The 15,162-nt window shown below is 67.1% G+C and overlaps 1 protein-coding gene and 1 long non-coding RNA gene across 4 annotated transcripts; both read left to right on the forward strand.

Annotated features, from left to right (window-relative positions):
- The first annotated feature begins 16 nt into the window (after positions 1-16).
- Positions 17-2,090, forward strand: LOC309417644. Of its 3 annotated transcripts, XR_014181511.1 has the most exons (4): positions 17-384; positions 963-1,014; positions 1,519-1,603; positions 1,861-2,090. It is a non-coding gene; the product is annotated as an uncharacterized lncRNA (long non-coding RNA). The 3 variants fall into 3 exon arrangements; XR_014181510.1 differs by having other exon boundaries at positions 1,519-2,090; XR_014181512.1 differs by lacking the exons at positions 17-384; positions 963-1,014 and adding an exon at positions 1,188-1,390.
- Positions 2,091-2,225: 135 nt separating this feature from the next.
- MYO1G (myosin IG) lies at positions 2,226-12,762 on the forward strand (the record flags this gene model as incomplete). The annotated part of the gene is made up of 22 exons (XM_082015238.1): positions 2,226-2,320; positions 3,273-3,481; positions 3,568-3,661; positions 3,903-4,068; positions 4,161-4,214; positions 4,850-4,945; positions 5,025-5,141; positions 5,947-6,153; positions 6,227-6,372; positions 6,954-7,068; positions 7,621-7,791; positions 7,864-7,934; positions 9,103-9,177; positions 9,278-9,410; positions 9,676-9,842; positions 9,910-10,117; positions 10,642-10,865; positions 11,299-11,443; positions 11,526-11,630; positions 11,711-11,824; positions 12,121-12,275; positions 12,354-12,762. 22 exons carry the CDS (start codon positions 2,226-2,228, stop codon positions 12,508-12,510), a joined length of 3,024 nt encoding a protein of 1,007 aa, XP_081871364.1. The 3' UTR covers positions 12,511-12,762.
- Between the last annotated feature and the right edge of the window lie 2,400 nt (positions 12,763-15,162).

Below are 15,162 nucleotides of genomic sequence, written 5' to 3' on the forward strand. Positions count from 1 at the left end.
CGCTCCCGCACGCAAGCGACCCCGCTCACCGGCCCCACCCGCCTGCAGGCGTGCCCCCGCCCGCTGGCCTCGCCCCTCAGCGTGGCTCCGCCCACGGAGCGGCCTGCGGGGCCGTTGGGGCGGCCGAGGCCTTGGCCGAGGCGGGCGGGCGACTGGCGCCGCTCCCGACCTCGTCCCGCGGCGGCGGGGAGCCGGGCCTGGGCGCTGGGCCCGGGCCCGGGCCTGGGCAGCGGCGGGGTGACGCTCCCGCGCATGTGCTGATCCCCCTGGCGAGCCGCTTCGCCTCCCCCCCCCCCCCCGCCAGGGGGCGCTGCCCCGCACTTTCCGCGCTGACCTCCCGCGCCGGCGCAGCCCCGCCCTCAGCCATGGCGGCAGCAGCGGCAGGTAAGGGTGGCGGTGGGGCCTGGCCCTATCCGCCGCCATCTGCTACCATCTGCGGCCGGGGCCGCTCCCACGGACCGGGGGAGGAACGGGGGCTCCCCGGGGCAGCGCGGGGCGAGGCTCTTCTCCCCATGGGACCCCGCCGCTGCCGTGAGGCGCAGTGTATTCTGGGAAAGGTAGTCCTCCATGGGCCGCATGTGGCAGCCCGGGTCCCCGTTCCAGGCCCTGCGTGTCCCTGGGGGGAGCGGGGTCACTGGCCGGGGGGGCTGCGCGTCCCCAGGGGCCGGGCCGGGCCGGGCCCGGCTCCCTGTGCCCCTCATAGCAAGCCTTCCAGCGTGGGGGGGCCTGGCGTGGCCCCCGCCATTCCTGCAGCGCTTGCCAGAGCAGCCCCGGGACGGTTTGAGGCCTCTCCCTGCCCTCCCCAGGGAGGGGTTATAGACATCCCGGACACCCCCTGGCCCCAGGGGCCAGGCGGGGAGATGTGGGATGTGCGGGGGCCTCGCAGGCCTCGGGCAGGGCCCATCCGGCTGTGCCGAGGCCTCCGGCGCCGCTGATGCCGTTCGATCCCTCTCCGGTTGCAGGTTCCCGTTCGGACCGCGTGGAGGGACGTAGGAAGGCGCCGGGTGCGAGGAGGTGGGTTCAACGGGCCTGTCGGCGTAATTAGTCCGATTCTGCGTAATTAGCTCTGCCAAACCTCCTGGGCCACCAAATGAGAGTCTCTCCGGGCTGAAATCCGCGGAGGGGGCTCTGGGGTGACCCACCTTGTTGCGCTCTACACACTCCGCCCCACACTAATGGGTGCACAAGTTAATGGCGCTAATTAAATGTACAGGCAAACGAGCGGCTCCTGCCTGCAGCCGGGACAGGCAGGAGAAGGCAGCGTGGGTCGGCCCTGCCTGCCCAGCCGGGTGTTTATTCCACAGGGTTCCTGCCTGAGAGCGCGATGCCGTGGGTGGAAGCGATGCCGTGGGTGGAAGCGTGGCAAAAGCTCCGCTGAATCCCGCTGGCGGTAGGAGAAATGACGCGGATTCGGCGACGCCAAAAGCTGCCAGCATCAGCGGCTTAAAACTTAACCCTCAGCTTTTCCCCATCGCGACTCCAAACCCTTTTTTTTGTTGTGTTTTTCGTCACTTTTAGATGAAAATCTGGTAGATCACCCATTTTCGGCACAACTACTGGGAAAACTGCCTGGCAGCCTCCTGGAAAAAAGCTTGCCCGCTCGGTAAGGAGGTTTTTTTGGTTTTTTGTTTTTTTTTTAACTGGGCTTTACTGGGGGTAATTTATTATTTAAAATTTGGAATTTATTATTTATTAAAATTTGGAACTGGGAATAGTGGTGAGCGCTGGTTTGCCATGATAACCATGAGCGGAGCCGTGAAATTTATATCCCGGCAACCCCTCATCACACGGTGCCTTTCCCCGCTTCGTTAGCGCCGTAATCCTCATTGTCCTAATGATTCCTCCCCCCTTCTTTTCCAGCTGGATGCCGGCACGGGGGTCCCCTCTCCGACGATCCGCACCTTGGCTTGTCTTTCCCAGAGTTCCCAGTTGCACCAGGGTTTAACTGGGGACACTGGGATGAGAATGGGTGATGTCAGCATCTTAATAAATAACTGATTGCCCCAGTGGGTTTTTGGCTCGGTGCTGGTAATGGGACAAGGGGACGCCGCAACAAATTTGGGTGTCTCCAGCCCCATGGCTGCCCCACCCTACCATCAGCCCATGGGAGGTGGTGATGATGACACCAGGTTCCCCCCCGCGCCTGCGCCACGGCGATCGTTGGCGGTGCAGGAAGCCGGCGCGGCGGGGGAAGTGGGTGCGCGGCAGGGCGCGGTGGGTGCGGCATGGCGGAGCTGGAGGGTCCCGAATTCGGCAAAGCCGACTTCGTCCTGCTGGACGAGGTGACCATGGAGCAGTTCCTGGAGAACCTGCGCCTGCGGTATGGGGCAGGATGCTCGGGTGGGGGGCGTGAGGTTTGGGGGCGCCCCAAAGCACCGCCACGGCACCCCCGGGGGCGCTGGCGGATGCGCCACGAGACCCCACGGTGTCGCCCTGACCTTGCGGCGCTGAGGGGGGTAACCGGGGACCCTGTGGTGGATGCGGAAGCGCGCGGCGCCGCAGGGAGCATCCGGGCGGTGCCCCACGGCCCGTGGGGCAAAACTGAGGCACATCCGTTCCCCTGGCCGTCACCGGAGCGGGTTGGGGCGCTGGTGTGGGTGCGGGGTGGGGGGGGATGCACACCGGCCCGGCCCCCACGCTTCCTGCTGGCTCCCTCCCCCGCAGGAAGAGCCACTGCCCCACGGCACTTGTGGGGTGGCTGGCTCTGCCTCATAGCATGGTTCTCAGCGGGGGGGCACCTAAGCTCCCTGGAGTGGCGCTTCGCCCCATAGCACGCTGGCCAGGCTCCATGGAGAGGCACCCTGCCCCACAGCGCGATGCTGGGCTTTCTGCCTCTGCTGCAGTCCTACCCCATGGCACAGTGCTTTGTGGGATGTGCGTCCTGCCCCATGCCACAGCACCCCACAGGGGCGCCACCCCACAGATGCCACCTTGCCCTGCAGCACCCCAAAAGATGCCATCGCAGCCCATAGCTCAGCACCCTGCAAGGTGTTACCCTACCCCATGGCATAGCACCCCCCAGTGTGTACATCCTGCCCCGTAGCACCATCCCGCCCCACAGAACAGCACCCCACTGAGCGTGCATGGCACCCCATGGGACAGCACCCTGCAGGGTACAACCCCACCCCATAGCACAGCGCCATCCTGCCCCATGGCACAGGATGCCACCCCACAGCACCCTGCAGGATGTCATCCACCCCACGGCACAGCACCCCATAGGGGGGCCCCCACCCCCACCCCACAGCCCGCCCCACGGCTGCCCCGGTGCGCAGGTTCTCGCAGGGCCGCATCTACACCTACATCGGCGAGGTGGTGGTGGCAGTGAACCCCTACCGGGCGCTGGCGCTGTACGGCCCGGCGGCGGTGGAGCGCTACCGCGGCCGCGAGCTCTACGAGCGCCCGCCCCACCTCTTCGCGCTGGCCGACGCCGCCTACAAGGCCATGAAGCGCCGCGCCAAGGACACCTGCATCGTCATCTCAGGTAGGGGCTGGCGGCGGTGGGGGGGCATGTGGGTGGGGGCCACCCTTGGGTGGGCGCCCTCGCCCAGCCCCTGCCCTCCCCGCCAGGCGAGAGTGGGGCGGGCAAGACAGAGGCCAGCAAGTACATCATGCAGTACATCGCCGCCATCACCAACCCCACCCAGCGCGCCGAGGTGGAGAGGTGGGTCCACCCCCGCGGCGCCAGCGGCCAGGATGGGTGCTGGGACAGGAGCCCACCAGACCAGGGCTGGAGGGAGGCATAGGGTGGGGGAGCAGAGGGCCCCGTGCCCGTGGCGTGGTCCTGGAGGGCCCTGGGGTGCCCCATGCCCCCAGGGGGGGTGTGGGGGGACCAAGGGTGCCGTGTCCCGAGTCCATCGGTGAGGCTGCAGCCCCGTGGTGCCGCGCTGTGCCGCGCCGTGCAGGGTGAAGAACGTGCTGCTGAAGTCCAACTGCGTCCTGGAGGCCTTCGGCAACGCCAAGACCAAGCGCAACGACAACTCCAGCCGCTTCGGCAAGTACATGGACATCAACTTCGACTTCAAGGGCGACCCCACCGGCGGCCACATCCACAACTACCTGCTGGAGAAGGTGCGGGCGGGCACGGGCAGGTGGGCGTGGCCGCGTGGGCGCCGGGCCCATGCGGGCAGCGCCCGGCACCCACCCCCTGCTCCCTCTACCAGTCCCGAATCCTCCAGCAGCAGCCGGGAGAGAGGAACTTCCACGCCTTCTACCAGGTGAGTTGGGAATCGGGGCGTGGGATCAACGGGATGAGGTGGGGTGGGTGGGATGAGAAGGTTAGGATGGGATGGATGAGATGGGACAGGTGGGATCCATGGGATGAGAGGGAGATGGGATGGATGGGATGAAAAGGTTGGGATGGGATGGATGAGATGGGACGGATTGGGTGGGATCTATGGGATGGATGGGATGAGAAGGTTGGAATGGGATGGATGAGATGGGATGGGTGGGATTGAGAAGGTTGGGATGGGATAGATGAGATGGGACAAGTGGGATCCATGGGATGAGAGGGAGATGGGATAGATGGGATGGACAGGATGAGAAGGATGGGATGGATGAGATGGAGATGGGATGGGTGGGAAGAGAAGGTTGGGATGGGTGGTACGGGTGGGGTGGGGACAGGACGGGATGAGAAGGCTGTGTTGGGATGGATGGGCTGATGGGCTGAGAAAGTTGGGATTGATGCAATGAGGTGGGATGGGAGGGTTGGGATGGGCGGGATCTATGGGATGGGGACGGGATGGGTGGTACGGGAGGGATGGGAGTGCTGGGGCCGGACAGGACGCGACCGGGAGGGGGACGCTCCGTGGCACCGCGCGGGCCGGCGGGACGCTGACCCCCTGCCCCACAGCTGCTGCTGGGCGCCCCGGCGGCGCTGCTGGCCTCGCTGCGCCTCGGCCGGGACCCCGGCGCCTACCGCTACACCCAGCAGGGCGCCCAGGGCAGCGTGAGTGGGGCTGGCGCGGGCAGGGGCGGGCAGGGGCGGGCAGGGGCGGCCCGGCCCTCACGCCGCCCCCCGGCCCCAGGGCTGTGGGGACGACGCGGCCGGCTACCGGGCGGTGGAGGAGGCGATGGCCGTGACCGGCTTCTCCCCGGAGGAGGTGGGCTCCGTGCGCCGGATCCTGGCCGCCATCCTGCACCTGGTGAGACGCCCACCAGTACGGGCCTTCCCGCACCAGTACGGGCCCCCCACACCAGTACAGCCCCCACGCACCAGTACAGCCCCTGTGCACCACTGCCACCCCAGGCAGACCAGTATGGCGTCCCCCGACCATTATGGTCCTCTCCCTACACCAGTATGGCTCCAGGCAGACCATTATCGTGCCCCCACACCAGTATGGCCCCAAGCAGGCCAATATGGCCCCAAACACACCAGTATGGTCCCAGGCAGACCAGTACAGCCCCATGCAAATAAACATGGCCCCACACTATCCAGTACAGACCAGCGCAAACAAATAAAGACCAGTTCACACCAGTACAGCCCCACAGAAACCAGTGCAGCCCTATGCAGTGCAGTACAGCCCAATGGAAACCGGTACAAACCAGCATAGCCCAGCACAGCCCAATGCCAACCAGTACAGCCCTGTACACCCCAGCACAGCCCAGTACAAACCAGTACAGCCCGGTATGTCCCAGCACAGCCCAATGCCAACCAGTACAGCCCTGTACGCCCCAGCACAGCCCTGTACGCCCCAGTACAGCCCAGTGCAAACCAGTACAGCCCAGTGCAAACCAGTACAGCCCTGTACGCCCCAGCACAGCCCAGTGCAAACCAGTACAGCCCTGTACGTCCCAGCACAGCCCAATGCAAACCAGTAGAGCCCTGCATGGCCCAGCCTGGCCCATGGGGCGGGAGGGGCCGGTGCCGGGACACCCCAGCCCCTTTCCGGGGGCTCCCGGGTGTCCCCCGCATTCACTCACCAGTGTGACATGGCGGGGCCGCCCCAGGGCAACGTCGGGTTCGTGGCGGAGGGCGAGACGGCGGCGGTGGAGGATGCGGCGCAGCTCTCGGCGCTGGCTGAGCTGACGGCCACGGCGCCCAGCAGCCTGCGCCGGGCGCTCCTGACCCGCACCGTGGCGGCCGGCGGCGGGGAGCTGATCGAGAAGGGCCACAGCCCCAAGGAGGCCGCCTACGCCCGGGACGCCTGCGCCAAGGTAGGGAGGGGACGCGGGGTGATGGGTCCCCCCCAGCACCCATGGGTGCCCATCGCCCTCTCGCTGCCCCCAGGCCATCTACGAGCGGCTCTTCTGCTGGATCGTGGGGCACATCAACGCTGGCATCGCCGCCCGTGGCTACGACGCCCGGCTGCACGGCAAGAGCACCGTCATCGGCGTCCTCGACATCTATGGCTTCGAGATCTTCGACACCAACAGGTGACCCGGCCATAGGGGTGGGCAGGGGGACGCGTGGAGGGGACGGGACCCAGGAGGGACCCGTGGAGGGGTTGGGGCTTGTGAGGGACACGTGGCAGGGGAGGATGCCCAAGGGACACGTGGAGGGGACAGGACACGGGAGGGGCACGGGAAGGGAATGGGACCCACGGTGGGCTATGGGTGTCATCGGGTGGCTATGGGGCACTGTGGAGGACGTTGGGAGGGCGTGGAGGACCACAGGGAGCCACTTGGGACCATGGGGCTATAGGGGCTCTTGGGGGTCTGTGCTTGACCATGAGGCCTTGGAGAACCATGGAGGACCGTGTGGGAGCATGTAGGGGGGCAGAGGACTGTGGGGGGTCTTGAAGGACCATGGGAGGTGGTTTGGGGTCACGGGGGACCATGGGGGATCTGAGGGGGGTGTCATAGAAGCCAGAAGGGACACATGGAGGGACAGGACCAGAAAGGACAGGACCAGGAGGTCCCCAGCCAGGGCCTTGTGGTTTGGGGGGCCGCGCGGCAGCGCAGGGGACGTGGCGTGGGGCTGGGCGGCGGTGGCCGGCCTGACCCCCTGCCCGCAGCTTCGAACAGTTCTGCATCAACTACTGCAACGAGAAGCTGCAGCAGCTCTTCATCGAGCTGATCCTGCGGCAGGAGCAGGCTGAGTACCAGCGGGAGGGCATCGCCTGGCAGAGCGTGAGGGGCTCGGGGGGCACGGGGGGCATCGCCTGGCAGAGAGTGAGGGGCACGGGGGGCATCGCCTGGCAGAGAGTGAGGGGCTCGGGGGGCACGGGGGGGCATCGCCTGGCAGAGAGTGAGGGGCACGGGGGGCACGGGGGGGCATCGCCTGGCAGAGAGTGAGGGGCACGGGGGGCATCGCCTGGCAGAGAGTGAGGGGCTCGGGGGGCACGGGGGGGCATCGCCTGGCAGAGAGTGAGGGGCACGCGGGGCACGGGGGGGCATCACCTGGCAGAGAGTGAGGGGCTCGGGGGGCACGGGGGGGCATCGCCTGGCAGAGAGTGAGGGGCTCGGGGGGCACGGGGGGCATCGCCTGGCAGAGCGTGAGGGGCTCGGGGGGCACGGGGGGGCACGGGGGGCATTGCCTGGCAGAGGGTGAGCGGGGACACGGGGAACGTGGCATGGACGTGGATGCCATCGCCTGGCACGGCGACATTTGGGGTGCCTCGGGGCGAATTGAGGTACCTGGGGGCGGGCAATTTGGGGTGCCCACCCCCCTGCGCCCCCCAGATCGAGTACTTCAGCAACGAGCCCATCGTGGAGCTGGTGGAGCAGCCGCACCGCGGCATCCTGGCGCTGCTGGACGAGGCCTGCCTGGCCGCGGGGACCGTCACCGACCCCCTCTTCCTCGCCTCCATGGACACCCGCCTCGGCCGCCACCCCCACTACACCAGCCGCAAAGTGCTTCTGGGGGGCTCGGGGGGAGCGGGGGGTGGTCCGTGGGCAAGGGGCTGACACCCCCCTGCTCCCCAGCTCTGCCCCACAGACAAGACCATGGAGTTCAACCGGGACTTCCGCATCAAGCACTACGCTGGAGATGTCACGTGAGGGGGGCACTGGGGGAACATGGTGGGGGCACGGTGGGCTATGGGTGTCATCAGGTGGCTGTGTGGCTATGGGGCACCGTGGAGGACTTTAGGAGGGCGTGGAGGACCACGGGGAACCACTTGGGACCGTGGGGCTATAGGGGCTCTTGAGTGTCTATGGTTGACCATGAGGCCTTGGAGAATCATGGAGGACCGTGTGGGAGCATGGAGGAGGGCAGGGGACTGTGGGGGGTCTTGAAGGACCATGGGAGGTGGTTTGGGGTCATGGGGGACCATGGGGGATCTGAGGGGGTGTCATTTGAGACCATGTGAGTGTGGGTTGCCATCAGGGGCTATGGACATCATGAGTAGCCGTGGGGTTGCGAGGGGCCGTGGAGGACCATGGGGGACCACAGATGGCCTTGGGGGCCTGAGGGATCTTGAGAGGATATGGGGGACCGTGGGGGACCACTTTGGACCATGTGGCTGTAGGGGCTCTTGGGGATCTACGGTTGAGCACGGGGCCTTGGAGAACCCATGGAGGAGCATGGAAGGGATCTTGAGGGACTGCGGGAGGTGGTTTGTGGTTGTGGGGGACCATCAGGCTGTGGGGATCATGGGGAGCCATGGGGGACTGGCGGGGCGTCAGCTGGGGCCATGGGAGTGTGGGTGGCAATCAGGGCCTATGGACATCCATAAGTGGTGGTGGGGCCACGGAGAGCTGTGGGAGGTCATCTGGGACCATGGAGGGACCATGTAGGGGCCCCTGGGGGACTGTGTGGTGGCCTTGATTGGTCGTGGGGCTTTCAGGACCCACAGGGGATTGCGTGGAGCCATTTAGGATGATGGGAGGCCATTTGGGGCACCACTGGGGTCCACGGGGTCTGGGGGGACCGCAGAGGCCACATGCAGCAGGACGGGCTGTGTAGGACATGCCATGCCATACCCTGGGGACAGTGGGGACAGGGCAGTGAACCGCACAGTCCCCTGACCTCCGTGGGCCCCCCCAGGGCCACCCCCAGGGCCACATGTCACCCCTGCATGGGGCTGGGTGCCACCGGCAGCCCCTGGCCCACCACGGGGACGAAGGGCTGCCCGGACGCCTGGGTCCCACAGAGTGCAGCTTGTCCCCGCAACACCCCAGGGCGGCTGGAGGAGCCCCCAGCGTGGTGTCCCCCTCCCTCAGGTACTCGGTGGAGGGTTTCCTGGACAAGAACAAGGACACGCTCTTCCAGGACTTCAAACGGCTCCTCTACAACAGGTTGGGGACACTGGGGACACAGCTGGGGGGCTGGTGGCACAGCCATGGGGCGGAAGCAGGGTTCCCAGCGTTGCCAACCCCACGCCAACGCCGTCTCCAGCGCGGACCCCGTGCTGCGTGCCATGTGGCCCGACGGCGAGCAGAGCATCACCGAGGTCACCAAGCGCCCGCTGACCACCGGCACGCTCTTCAAGAACTCCATCGTGGCCCTGGTGGAGAACCTCGCCTCCAAGGTAGGGAACCGGGGACAGCCTGGCATGTCCCTGCACCGACCTGACACGTCCCCATGCCAGCTGGGCACATCCCCAACCCATCTTGGTATGTCCCCATGGCAGCTGGGGATGGCCTCAAGCCACATGGGCATGTCCCCAGCCAGCCTGGCATGTCCCCAAGCCACCCCTGCCAAGTGCGATCCCACCCTGCGTGCCCAGCAACCCCGGTGGGCTCGGTGCCGCTCGCGGGTGCCACCGCGGTGACACCACCTGTGTGTCCCCGCAGGAGCCCTACTACGTGCGCTGCATCAAACCCAACGACCAGAAGTCGCCGACGCTCTTTGACGAGGAGCGCTGCCGGCACCAGGTCTCCTACCTGGGGCTGCTGGAGAACGTCCGGGTGCGCCGCGCCGGCTTCGCCTACCGCCAGCCCTACCACCGCTTCCTCCTGCGGTACGGCCCGCGCCCCCCAAGCACCCCCAGCCCCCCCGGCACCCCCTCACCCCGCTCCGCCTCCCAGGTACAAGATGACCTGCGAGTACACGTGGCCCAACCACCTGATGGCCAGCGACCGGGAGGCCACGCAAGCCCTCCTGGAGCAGCACGGCTTCCGGGACGACGTGGCTTACGGCCACACCAAGGTCTTCATCCGCACGCCCCGCACCCTCTTCTGCCTCGAGCAGGAGCGGGCGCAGCTCATCCCCATCATCGTCCTGCTGCTGCAGAAGGTGGGCACGCATGGCACGAGCTGGCTCGGTCTCAGCTCCACCGGGGTGACGTGGGGTTGGGGGGACGCCCCAGTGCCCGGGGTGCCGGACGGGTAATCGCGGTGCTGGCGGGGCGAGTGGGCAGCTGCTGGTGCTGGTGGGCTTGGAGAGGGGCAGCAGGCTGCTCTGGGCGCGGCGTGGGGCAGGGTGTGGGGCACAGGGCGGGGCACGGGACGGTGCAGAGCACGGGCTGGGCACGGGGCATGGCACGGAGCATTGTACAGAGCATGGCGTGGGGCAGAGAATAGGGCACGGCGTGGGGCTCAGCGTGGCGTGGGGCAGGATGTGGGGCTGGCAGAGGGCACAACATGGGGCATTTCTTCAGAGCAGGGCATGGGCCGTGCCGGGGGGCTTTGGGGGGGAGCAGCGTTTTGGGGCCCTCCTGGAGCCGCGGTGCGGTGCCGGGTATCCACCCTGGTGCCACAGCCCTGCTCCGGGGGGGGATCCACGGGGCAGCGCCCGCCCTGACCGCCGGCGTTCGGCAGGCGTGGCGCGGCGCCCTGGCGCGCCGGCGCTGCCGTTACCTGCGTGCCGCCTACACCATCATGGCTTACTACAAACGGCACAAGGTGAAGGCGTACCTGCGGGAGCTGCTGCGGCGCTTCCAGGCCGTCCGCACCCTCCCCGATTTCGGCAAAAGCGTGGTTTGGCCGGAGCCGCCGGCGGTGCTGGCGCGCTTCCAGGACGCCAGCCAGCGTCTCTTCCGCAGGTACTGGCCCGAATCCCGCTCCGCTCCCGCGTTGGGATGGGGATGAGGACGTGGGATGGGGATGTGGGACGGGGACACGGAACGGGAACGTGGGATGGGGATGGGGATGTGGCACGGGGATGGGGAACCTGCAATGGGGATGTGGGCTGGGAATGGGGACGGGGGTGTAGAACAGGAACGTGGGATGGGGACGTGGAATGGGGATGTGGGACAGCAACGTGAACGTGGGACGGGGACACGGACATGGGATGGGGACGTGGGATGGGAACGTGGGATGGGGACGTGGGACAGGGACGCAGACAGGGACGTGGACGTAGGACGTGGATGCAGGACAGGGACACAGGACGCGGATGTGGGACTGGCATGTGGGACGGGGGCGTGGGACGGGGACGTGGGATGGTGACACGACCACGCCGCATCCCCCCTGCCGCAGGTGGCGAGCGCGGCAGATCGTCAAGAACATCCCCCCCTCGGAGATGGGGCAGATCCGGGCCAAGGTGGCCGCCATGGAGGCGCTGGAGGGGCTGCGGAAGGACTGGGGCTGCCAGCGCGGCTGGCAGCGGGACTACCTCTCCTTGGTAAGAGCTGGTGGTGGGTTTGGGGGTGCCCCACGGCACACCCCGGGGTGCCACCCCCGCCCCACGCCGCGGCTCCCCACAGCCCAGCGAGAACCCGGGGCTGGCGCTGCCCTTCGCCCGCCGCCTCCAGACCCTCAAGGACAAGGTGCATTTCGGCTCCGTCCTCTTCTCCTGCCACGTCCGCAAGGTGAGGAGGGGTCCCCTGCCCGGCCACGGCGACTGCGTCACCCCCTCGCCGAGTCCCCTCACCTGGCCCTGGCCCCACAGATCAACCGCTTCGGTAAGAGCCGGGACCGGGCCATCCTCGTGACGGACCAGCACCTCTACAAGCTGGACCCCCGGCAGCAGTACCGGGTGATGCGGGCGCTGCCCCTCAGCACCGTGAGTGTCCCCAACCCCACCCGTGTCCCCAGGGACACCCTGTCCTGGCGAGCTGGGGTTCAGGGGTGTCCTGGCTGTCCTGCTCCCACCCAGAGGTTGGAGACCCTCCGTAGTCCCCGTGGCCACGTGCCGGGGCCATCCGCCCTGGCACGGTGAAGTCCCCTGGGACAGAGGTGTGACGCTGTCCCCACCACGCCGGCCACAGTGCCTTTGGCCACGCCATGCTGACTGTGCTGGTGGCCCCGAGCCCCCCGCGCGGCTGTGGCTGCGGCGGTAACACCCAGACGTCCCCGCAGGTGACGGGGCTGAGCGTGACAAGCTGCCGGGCGCAGCTGGTGGTCTTCCACACCCAGAGCCAGGAGGACCTGGCCGTGTGCCTGCACAAGACGCAGCCGGCGGGGGACAACCGGGTGGGCGAGCTGGTGGGCGTCCTCCTGGAGCACTGCCGAGCGTGAGTTGGGGGACTCGGGCTTGGGGGGATGTCCCGGCACGCCGCGATCCCCCCAGCACTGATGCCGGGACGTTGTAGGACCAAGCGGGAGCTGCGGGTCCGCGTCTCTGACTGCATCCAGCTGAGCCTACGCGGGCGCCGGCGGCTGCTGACGGTGGAGACACGGCCGGAGGCAGCCACCCCCGATTTTGGCAAGAGCCGCGACGGCTTCGTGCTTTACTGGTCGGGGAGATGAGGCGGGAGGGCAGCTGCTCCGCCGCCCCTCCGGCCGCTTCCTGCCTGCCTGCCCGCACCCTGCCCCACTGGCCTCTGCTCAGGACCCCACAGCCCCACGACCCCCAACCATGCATCCACCGCGGCCCCCCTCAGGATGATGCCGAGGCCTCTGCGCGTGCTGGGAATAAAGAGCTGGATGGGACCCCCGCAGCCCCCCCAGGCACGGCCAGGACCCTGCGGTCCCCCCAGCAGCCCCGGCAAGGGGCTGAGGTCCCCCAGAAACTCTGCCCCACAGCTTGGGTCCCTGCTAGCTTAGGGCATGGGGTGGGTAGGGGGGCCCAGGTTGGCTGCAGTGGGGCTGGGATGGGCTGGGAAGGAGTGGGGGGCGCAGATGGAGGTGGGACGGAATCTCTGGGGTGGGGTGAGATGGGATCTATGGGGTGGGCTGGGGCAGGGCCGGGGGAAGCACCCCCAGAGCTTAGGGCCCCGGGGTGAGGGGCTCCTGCCCAGGGGCTGGTGGGACCCACACCCGCCCTTGGGGATCCCCACATGTCCCCCACACCAGGCACTCCCTGCCCACGCCGTCCCCACAGGGCTGCCCCACAGCCAGGGGTCCTGGGGCCCTGGCTCCCAGGGTCCCCATGTCCCTGACACCCAGTGTTCCCGTGCCCTGGGGTCACTGTCCTAAGCCCCACTGTCCCCACCCCGGTGTCCCTATGGCCCCAGGTCCCCGTGTCCCAGGCCCTGGTGTCCCCTAACACTAGGTGTCCCTGTCCCTGCCACCCAGTGTCCCAAGGTCCCTGTGCTGTGGGTTGCAATGTCCCCATATCCTGGGTCCCGATGTCCCCAATACCTGGTGTCCCACTGTCCCTGTGCCCTGGTTCCTGGTGTCCCTGACACCTGGTATCCGATGTCCTGGGTCCCGATTATCCCTGACACTGTGTCCTGACATCCCGGGGTCCCGATGTCACGGTGTCCCTGACACCCCGTGTCCCGATGTCACCATGTCCCAAGGTCTCTGGATCCTGATGTCCCTATGGCCCCAATGTCCCTGTGCCCCAGGTCCCAATGTCCCTGTGTCCTGGTACCCCCGTGTCCCAGGTCCTTCTGTCACTGACACCCTGTGTCCTGATGTCCTTGTGTCCCTTTGTCCCCTGTGATCATGCTGTCCCTGGCACCCAGTGTCCCGATGTCCCTGTGTCCTGGTACCCCCGTGTCCCAGGTCCTGCTGTCGCTGACATCCCGTGTCCCAACGTCCTCATGTTCCTGGCACCCAGTGTCCCTGGCACCCAGTGTCCCTGTGTCCCAAGGTCCCTGGGTCCTGATGTCCCCATGTCCTGGGTCCTGATGGCCCTGATGTCCCTGACACCCTGTGCCCTGATGTCCCCAGGTCCCAATGTCCTCTATGTCCCTGTGCCCATGTCCTGTGTCCTAATGTCCCCGTGTCCTGGTGCCCCCATGTCCCAGGTCCTGCTATCCCTGACACCCTGTGTCCTGGATCCCCATGTCCCCAAGTCCTGATGTCCTCAGTGTCCCGGTGCCCCGGGGAGCGATGGATCGGAAGAGGAGAGATGGGAGAAGGGGATGTGGGGGGATTTTTCACGGGTGGAAGGCGGTGGGTCCCATCCTGCTAGTATCTGGGAAGCGTTCGGCACGTGTGAAGCTCCTAACGAGCCAAAGAGCTCATCAAGCAAATTAAGGAGGTGTTACAGGAAAAAAAACCCTGACATCATTATTCTGATGACAACCACGCAATCAGGGCAGGCCCGGGGCTGTCCTCATACGTGGGTCTGGAGCCTTAAATTTAAATATATGTCGCGATACTGGGGGGAAACTGGAGGCGATCAAGGGCCAGTTAACAGGGCTAATTACACCAGTTCAAATGAGAACACCTTAAACAGCACCCAAGCTCTCGCTACGATGTGGCTCCGAAAGAATTCACATTTTGCTTATTCGATTGATCTCTCGATTGGCCAAGTCCTGTCAGGGCCTGGAAGCCTGTGCCCTTGCGGTGGGGTGAATTCCTCCGCCCAGCCCGCCGGCCGGCCGCGCCGCTCGAGCTCAGACGCGCCGGGCGATGTTTTATTTTGCGCCATTTAATATAATACGTCGTCAGTCAGGAGCCGTCTCGGGGAGGAGGATGAGGGGGTCAGTGGGGTCCGCTGGCCCCAAACGGGTCTCCCAAATGGCTCCCAGCTGCCCTCTGCCCCACGGGGCCCAGCCTCGGGGGAGCCCCAGGCCCCGGCCCAGCCTCAGGCCGGGCCTACTCCCAGCTGTGGGGCCGAGGCCTACGGGGACAGCTCACAGCCGGGACGGGCCTGACTGGGAGGTGGCAGTTGCCATAGGAACCGCCCCGCCCTCCCTGGCGGGCGGAGCGTCGCCATGGGAACAGCCACCTTCCCCCTATCAGCGAGAGAGGCGTCGCCATGGGAACGGCGTTTGCCACGCCTCAGGGCGGGGCGTCGTTCTGCCAGCAGCCCCGCCTTCAGGAGGCGGGCGAAGCGTCGCCATGGGAACCGCCCTTGATGCGCCGCAGGGGGGCGGGGTGTCTCCATGGGAACGGCACCACGGGGGCGTGGCGGCGGTACCGGAAGAGGCGGGGCGAGGCCCGCCGGGACGACTCGGTTTCCCGTGAGGCTCCGCGCGCGCTTCCGGCGGGCGGGCGGTTCCG

The sequence above is a fragment of the Phaethon aethereus genome, assembly GCF_964289735.1.
Source record: "Phaethon aethereus genome assembly, chromosome: 2".
Taxonomy (NCBI): domain Eukaryota; kingdom Metazoa; phylum Chordata; class Aves; order Phaethontiformes; family Phaethontidae; genus Phaethon; species Phaethon aethereus.